The sequence below is a fragment of the Salvelinus fontinalis genome, chromosome 38, assembly GCF_029448725.1.
Source record: "Salvelinus fontinalis isolate EN_2023a chromosome 38, ASM2944872v1, whole genome shotgun sequence".
Lineage (NCBI taxonomy): Eukaryota > Metazoa > Chordata > Actinopteri > Salmoniformes > Salmonidae > Salvelinus > Salvelinus fontinalis.
Window position 1 is genome coordinate 28,235,659 of NC_074702.1, and position 8,801 is coordinate 28,244,459.

The following is an 8,801-nucleotide window of genomic DNA, read 5'->3' on the forward strand; positions in this document are numbered from 1 at the left end:
TAAGCAGATAATGAATTAAGCAAGTGAGTAGTTTTGGTATGGGGGCCAATGAGAGTGTTAAATTTATTCAAGATAATAATGTATTGCTATTTTGATACGTGACACTTATTCGATTTAATATACGTTTTGAACTGCTTGGCTTGTTACGAGTGTACAGGTATAAGTGTGATGAACATGATATCCTGGCAACTTCAGGGACAATAAGTAGACCAGAGCCAGCTGTTCCTTCTCTCATGTTAGCATCAAAAAAAAAAAAAAAAAAGAGGTAATCAAAAGTTGTAGGTCAAAAGCAAACTGAACAATTTATCAAAATGACATTGTTTCTGTTCAAAGTGTATCTTTTAAAAACTACACTTCTGGTGCGTCGCTTACTGCTGGATAACTGGTCTTAAAACCAAAATTCTATAAATGTAGCATATTGTTGTTCTTTACTAGGTCTATCAGTTGAATTGTGTCTAGTCATAAAAATAATTTAAAAACACAATCTCAAAAACAGACATTTTATTTGAAGGATAAACACTGGGCAGTGGGGGAAGAGCCATAACCAAATAGTGATTCAGAACAGTGATGTCATGGATAAGTAAATGTACTGGAATTCAAACACAGCTTACATGTTTTGTCCTTAAAAGTGCACGGATTTGCTCACCACTGGTATGTTTGTCTGAGGAGCCAAAGGTGGTTTGCAAAGGAAAGTTTGTCCATTAGGATCTTAACCAACAGGATCCGTTTTTTTTTCTGACACTTCATTTTCAGCTCTTTGATCACAGAATGGACAACACCAGGGTCTGGGAACGTTATTTTCTTAGCTCTGGGGCTGATGAGTCCACTCTGGGATGGTGGAGAGGTTAAGTCTCTACTGTGGCCAGGACCATAGGATACTTTTTCCATAGGGTACAGCACCTCTGCTCTGAGGTCGTGAAACCACACTCTGGGCCGTTCTACGTCTGCTGGGGACAGGCTGACCTACAACAGGCTTATAGTAACCTCGAATGTCCACTTTGTCTGAGTACTCAAACTGACTAGGGGCTACCATTACATTTGATCGAGGCGCAGAATTCTTGACCTGCTCAAAGTTGGGCTTGTGGCTGCTAACAAGTTCTCCCTTGGGAGTGTAGACAGAATGGCTGTCAGAGTCAGCCAAACTGGGATCAGAACCGTGATAGTTTAGTGAATACGGTTTGGGTTGAAAGCCTCTGGCGAAGACTTGTCCATAGGCCCAGTCAGTTGGATAGCCATCCCCTTGGATTTTACTGTTGCGCAGAAGGATAGGCTCAAACTCAGCCTCTTTGGGCCCATCATTATTTTCATAGTGGGTTTTTATGGGATCAAAACTCCTATGGCGTGTTGGTCGAAGGTTGTAAGGGACAAACTGGGTCCTAGGGAGGTCCAAACCCAGGGCAGCTGCTCGGGCTAGTGAAAAGACAGCAACAAAACAAATGTTAGTGTAAGTATCTTACACCAAAATATGACATTAAGCAACTACATTGAGGACATGCACAGTGTACCTCTTGCCGTGTTGGCACACCAGGAACCTCCAGCAAATACAGAGCCAATCAAAAGGATACTGCAAGAGATAAAGAAATTCAATACAAATGCATGATCTAGTAAGATAAACATTTTTAAAGAGCCACAAATGTTACCTCAGATATATGGGCAGAGCTCGATGCATTGTTTCAGTGGTATGGACCCAAACTACCTGATAACCAAATGATTCAAGCACCTTACGACCTCTTGACATAAGCCTCAACTCTGCCTGTCTTGATTAACTAATTATGAACAGCTGGTTGTCATGGAGACCAAACCCAAACATTTAATTTACTCAACCATTAGGCAAATTGCTTCATTACACCAGCTGATTAGATAGAAATGTGTGTCCAGCGGCAGTATTGTGGTGATTTAACCCATCGATATTAAACAGTGTTCTTTATATATGTGGTTAAACCGTCCATTTTGGTTGCATGCAAGTAAGCTGTAAAACATGATTTGAATTGAACAGGTCTTTTGAATGTGGAATGTTACAATCTTTACGTATGCAGGATAAAAATGATAAAACTAATCTGATAAAAATGATCATTATTACAGACTATGGCTGTGTTTACACAGGCAGTCCAATTCTGAAATTGTTCCACTAATTGGTCTTTTGACCAATCACATCATCTCTTTTCACACAAGAGCTTTTTCAGAGCTGATCTGATTGGTCAAAAGACCAATTAGTGGAACAAAATATAAGAATTGGGCTGCCTGTCTAAACGCAGCCAAAGCATCTCAGTTGAACTAGGATCAGTTTCGCTTTTCATTTCAGAATGAATAATGTGAATACGGGCCCTGACTTTCATATTCAAATTGGTAAGAATGAGGTAAAAAGCTGAGTAATCATAGGTGCGCACATTTTTCATAATTCCCAAATATACACCATCTCTTTTTTTGTTACCATGGCAATGTGATGTGATCCACAAGCTTCCTATGACAGTGCTTTCCTATGGTAGAACCTTGTGTGGATGCAGTAATTGCATTTTGCAATGAAATGGACAGAAAATCATGATAATGATTAGACATTAGACTTAAAGACCCACAATCGCCTCAGATGAAATGAACGACAGATGACCGCCCCCCCCCCCCCCCCCCCTTGCAAGATATATTTGGTAACAGCATGCCAGTAAAAAATAAATTGTTTCAAATAAAAGTCACATTAAAGCCTTGTTTTGGTGTTACTTCAGCGGCTTCGGAAGACTGTAGAAAATCTAATATGAAAAAAAATAACATGATTCATTTTATTTCATTACAGGGAAGAAAATACTTTGCTTTGACTCGTGCAGTGTGGGGATGTCTGACGATAAAGCTAAGTAGACCAGCAGAGGCATTTAATAATTCACCCAAATTATTTCTGTCAGGACTGACAAGCTAAACGGCGGCTTGATTTAATTCTGTAATTGCACGCTCACCTTTACCCTAGACCCATACTTTAGTAATTAATAGGGCTTACCGTTATTTGAAATGTGGCACCACAGGTAATGGAATTCAAATTGAAGATGATATGAAACCAAGGATGTGAACGCTTGCTGAGCCAAGGAGCTCACATTTCTCCTGGCCGGGGTGTCACTGGGGAAGAGATGTAGCCAAATCTAATGGAGCAACCTTTGGAGGGACCAAGGATGGCCTACAGTATTGTTCCTTTATAATCCGAAAGCATATTTACATTGCCATAGGTTAGATTGACTGTACCTACATTACTCTGTGTTAATAGGAATATGTTCTTAAAGGAATAGTTCAGGATTTTGGCAAATAAGCCAAATTTTTATGTCTCTGCGTGCAGATTTCTTACTAGCGTTTGCACAATTGCAAACTAGCGTTAGCACAATGACTGGACCTCTATAGTAACTGCTAGCAGGCAAGTAGATACCATAGATGTCCAGTCTTTGCGCTGACGCTAGTTAGCATTGGCTTGCGGAACTACCTCTAATTTCCTTCATACTGGATACAGTGACATAAAACGGTATTCATGTGTTTATCTGACTCTATGGAAGAAGATAGATAAAGGGCTTCATTGCCAAAATCCCAAAGTATCCATTTAATTGACTTGCCTGGTTCTTCATGAACTTGCCTGGTTAAATAAAGGATAAATAAATGTGTATTCAAAAGTATAGGCCAAACCAACTTCAAATGTAAGTATCCTTGTGAAGGAGGGAAAAAAGAAAGTAAATTGTTTCACCTTCAGACTGCTTTCCCTTCTTTCCCTCAAACTTGTGATTGGTGGACAGTGTTAACACAATTCATATCCCAAGTGGAGGTATAGCGAGAGGGCTTATTTCACCGACATTCCTGCATGAGCTTGGCTGAGCCCTTTGGGGGTACAGTGTCAGCCGTGGAGAGTTGAATCTGGTCCCAATACTCTGGCCCCCCTGGCCTCTGGGGACCAATTTGTGGCTAGCCAGGGTATTCGATGTCACCTCCACAGGATTGGCCCTGGAAGACACTTAGAACCATACTTCTCTGGTTGACAACCAACCACATCTATTATGGAAATTAAAAATAAAGGACTGTAACTGTACTGTATAGGGCACCAAGTAAAACCCTAAATTCCCGATTAGACACATAATTATAACTCTCTACCAGAGGTTTGTCTTCGGCTAATTTTCCTAAACCCATGTTAATATGTATGAAAATCAATTAGGCCTTATAATACGCTGTCCTCTGAGGATTGAAACACATCAAAGCCCATAAGCACACAATCCAATTATGAGTGTTTACTGTGTGTATTGAATTGCTGAACATTGCCCTCTTAAGCCCCAATCCCTGAATCAGTAAACAATATTTGCCCAGGTGTTTTGCAGTGGTTTGGTGTGCGTGTCTATGTGTGTGTATTTTTTTTTGCTTTGCTCACTCTATCGCTGCCCACTGAGGTAGGCCTGAGGAAGTATTGGAGTTTTAACATTGTCTAGCCTAGTCTCCCCCCTACTGCCCTTGGCAGCTCCACGTAACCACTGGTCTTCCAGCTGATGACTCATTATTACCCTCTTGTTTCAGGGGATAGCCTGAATCTTGAACTTGTATTAACATCTTCCCCCCATCCCCCTAGTCCTCCTCCCCCTCCTCTTCCTCTTCATCCCACTACCTGAGCTGCCTGCCGGTGTGGTCATCAGACACCAGGCTCTTGGAGGCTCTAGGGCTGAAGCTAGCCCACAGCACGAATTTCAATCAGCAGAGGGAGGGAGGAAGAAGAGAGGGAGGGGAAGATGAATAGAGATAGAATCAAATAGGAATAGATGGTTTTGGAGAGAGGAATGGTGGTAAAGTAAGAGAGAGCGAGAGAGATTGTGTGGGTGGGTGAGTTTGAGAGAGAAGAACCTATTTTGTCTTTGCATTACCGCAATACCAAGTCATCCAATTCATCCTGCGCTCAAACAACATTCATTAAAGTGAAAAGCAAGATATCGGGCCGGCAGAGTCTCGCACAGCAATTCATTTGGAAATCTTATTTTCTACCCTCCTCGTCTCTAAACCGACTGAACAATGACTGTTGGGACACAATCTGTCGTCATCCCTGTACTCTCCAAATGAGTTGAGGTGAAGCGCGGTGTTGAGACACGGCAAAGAGACAACACAGTGATAATTAACAGTGACAATGTGATGGCTCCTTTATATTCTGTCCCAATTAGGGAAGAAAACTTGTTGTCAAATATCACCAATGATATTCCAAAACAAATCCCCCCCTCATGGCTGGCTGTTATGTGATGTGAGCCAGGGTGCAGCAGGGATGCAGTCACCTGTCAGGCCTCATTTAGATGCTGTGAATTCCACATTTGCACTGTGCTACCTTCCCCCATCCTCCTCCACCCTCCCTCAGCGTAACTTTGCATTCCGGGACTAATTAGTCCATACAGAGGGCACGAGACTCCAGCAAGAGGCGGATAAACAAATAAACATTCATCAATAACGGTGTCTTATGTTCTTTGCTGTATTACTGCCATCTAAGAAAATGTTATCAGAATAATTCTCTAGATGCATGGCTACAGCATGGTACTGAATATTGTAGTTGGAGAATGGCTGGCTGAGCTACGTGGTGAATGCTGTGAGGTTATGTAACAACTCAAATGAACTCATCATCTGTTAAAATGATGTACATTTGATGTACACATGTGCTTAACCAGTCCAGGTTAGATCATTTGGGTATATTTTTGTTCTATGTAACATCTATTTGATTTGATTCATTTAACCCTTATTTTACCAGGTAAGTTGACTGAGAACACATTCTCATTTACAGCAACGACTTGGGGAATAGTTACTGGGGAGAGGAGGGGGGGATGAATGAGCCAATTGTACACTGGGGATGATTAGGTGGCCATGATGGTACAGTATGAAGGCCAGAATAGGAATTTAGCCAGAACACATGAATTCTTTCAAAATGTTAAAGGCCATGTTTCCCATATATGCTGACCATTTATTGGCTGCTGTTCCTTCACTCTGCGGTCCATCTCATCCCAAACCATCTCAATTGGGTTGAGGTCAGGTGATTGTGGAGGCCAGGTCATCTGATGCAGCACTCCATCATTCACCGTCTTAGTCAAATAGCCCTTACACAACCTGGAGGTGTGTTTGGTCATTGACATGTTGAAAAACAAATGATAGTCCCACTAAGTGCAAACCAGATGGAATGGCACATCGCTGCAGAATGCTGTAGTAGACATGCTGGTTGAGTGTGCCTTGAATTCTAAATAAATCACAGTGTCACCAGCAAGCATCCCCACACCATCACACCTCTTCCTCCATGCTTCACGGTGGGAACAACACATGCAAAGATCATTCACCTACTCTGCGTCTCACAAAGACACGATGGTTGGAACCAAAAATCGCAAATTTGGACTCATCAGACCAATGGACAGATTTCCACCAGTCTAATGTCCATTGCTTGTGTTTCTGAGCCCAAGCAAGTGTCTTCTTCTTATTGGTGTCCTTTAGTAGTGGTTTCTTTGCAGCAATTTGACCACGAAGGCCTGATTCAGGCAGTCTCTTCTGATCGAATCCCAGAGCTGACAAGGCAACAATCTGTAGTTCTGCCCCTGAACAAGTCAGGTAACCCACTGTTCCTAGGCTGTTATTGAAAATAAGAATTTGTTCTTAACTGACCTGCCTAGTTTAAAAAAAGGTAAACAAATAAAAATGCAATACTGTTGTCATTTACACACAAGAATCATGAAGTGGGCTAACTGATACATGAATCCTAAATACAGGTAGGTTGCCATTTTCTTTTGTTAATCTGCAGGTTTGTAATCTGATTTATTGGAGTCTGGTGGAGATGGATGCAACCATACTCTAAGGCAGGACATCAGTAAGACATTATATTATTTTTTCCTTTACATTGCATGGTACTATTTCAAGAGCTAATACTCCACTCATTTAAAACTTCTTAGGGCTAAGAGGCAGTGTTCGGATAAATGACATGCCCAAAGTAAACTGCATGTTACTCAGGCCTAGAAGCTAGGATATGCATATAATTGGTGGCATTGGATAGAAAACACTCGGAAGTTTCTATAACTGTTAAAATAATGTATGTGAGTATAACAGAACTGATTTTGCAGGCAAAAACCCGAGGAAAATCCATCCAGAATTTTTTGGGGGAGATCACTGTCCGTTTCAACGCTTGTCTATGAGATATACAAATAAATAGCTCCCAGATTGCAGTTCCTATTGCTTCCACTAGATGTCAACAGTCTTTAGAAAGGGTTTCAGGCTTGTTTTTTGAAAAATTAATTAGTAGTTGTAGTTTTTCAAGGTGGTTCTCATTTTGACTGTAGTCTTGACCTCGTTATTTATCTCTCACCTCGTTATTGAACATACTACATTCCGTCTTACATTTTATCGTTTATTTACATATTAGGGTACCTGAGAATTGATTAGAAACGTTGTTTGACTTGTTTGGATGAAGTTTTTTGGTAACTTTTGGGATTCCTTTGTATGCATGTTGAACTAGTGGAACAGGGGATTACTGAATCAAACGGGCCAACTAAACTGATTTTTTGGGGATAGAAAGAAGGACTTTATCGAACAAAACGACCATTTGTTGTGTTGCTGGGACCCTTGGGATTGCAAACAGAGGAAGATCTTCAAATGTAAGTGATTTATTTTATTGCTATTTCTGACTTTTGTGAGCCTCTGCTGGTTTGGAAAATGTTTTTAATGCTTTTGTATGTGGGGTGCTGTCCTCAGATAATCGCATGGTATGCTTTCGCCGTAAAGCCTTTTTGAAATCTGACAACGCGGTTGGATTAACCTGTTTGGGCTGCAGGGGCAGTATTGCGTAGCCGGATAAAAGGTGCCCATTTCAAACGGCCTCGTACTCAATTCTTGCTCATACAATATGCATATTTTTATTAATATTGGATAGAAAACACTCTCTAGTTTCTACAACCGTTTGAATTATATCTGTGAGTAAAACAGAACTTATTTTGCAGCAAACTTCCTGACAGGAAGTGGAAAATCTGAAATCGATGCTCTGTTCTAGGGCCTGCCTATAAATGTCCTTGATATATATCAGTATACATGCACTTCATACGTCTTCCACTAGATGTCGACAGGCAGTGAGAGAAGAAATGGAGTGTATAACTTGATCTGGGGTTGAATAAAAGCTCTTTGTATGACGTGTCACCAGTTTCCTGTTTTCTGGAGAGAGCGTGAAGAGACCTGGTTTTGCCTTCTGTACAGCTGTCGTTATAGACGAATAATATCTCCGGCTTTGATTTTATTTGATACATGTGACAATATCATCGTAAAGTATGTTTTTTCAATATAGTTTTATTAGATTATTTAAAAAAATTTGGGACGTTCGGCGTGTTGCTTTGTCTGCGTATGTTCAGGAAGGAGAGCTTCGCGCCACTTTGCTAGCTTTCCATGCTAATTGACTGGAAAAGAGGACATTCTAAATCCAAACAACGATTGTTCTGGACAAAGGACCCCTTGTACAACATTCTGATGGAAGATCAGCAAAAGTAGGACCCATTTTATGATGTTATTTCATATATCTGTCGTACATGTGAACTAGTAGTTTGCGGCCAGGTTTTGGGCACGCTCTCGCCATAACGTAAACTGCATATCGTAATGAAGTTATTTTTAGAATTCTAACACGGCGATTGCATTAAGAACTAGTGTATCTATCATTTCCTATACAACATGTATTTTTTAGTTATGTTTATGAATAGTTATTTGGTCAGAATATGTGAGTGTCAGAAAAATATCCGGACGTTGTGGGAAAAAGATGCTACGTTAGCACAATGTATAACCACTGATTTCAGCTCTAAATATGCACA

General features: G+C 40.7%; 1 protein-coding gene across 1 annotated transcript; it reads right to left on the reverse strand.

The window, feature by feature from the left end:
• Positions 1 to 486: 486 nt before the first annotated feature.
• On the reverse strand, positions 487 to 1,851 carry LOC129838092 (uncharacterized). The gene is made up of 3 exons (XM_055904809.1): positions 1,641 to 1,851; positions 1,506 to 1,564; positions 487 to 1,410 (listed from the first exon to the last, which is right to left on the reverse strand). The coding sequence occupies exons 1-3, from the start codon at positions 1,736 to 1,738 to the stop codon at positions 854 to 856; spliced, it is 714 nt and encodes a 237-aa protein (XP_055760784.1). The 5' UTR covers positions 1,739 to 1,851; the 3' UTR covers positions 487 to 853.
• Between the last annotated feature and the right edge of the window lie 6,950 nt (positions 1,852 to 8,801).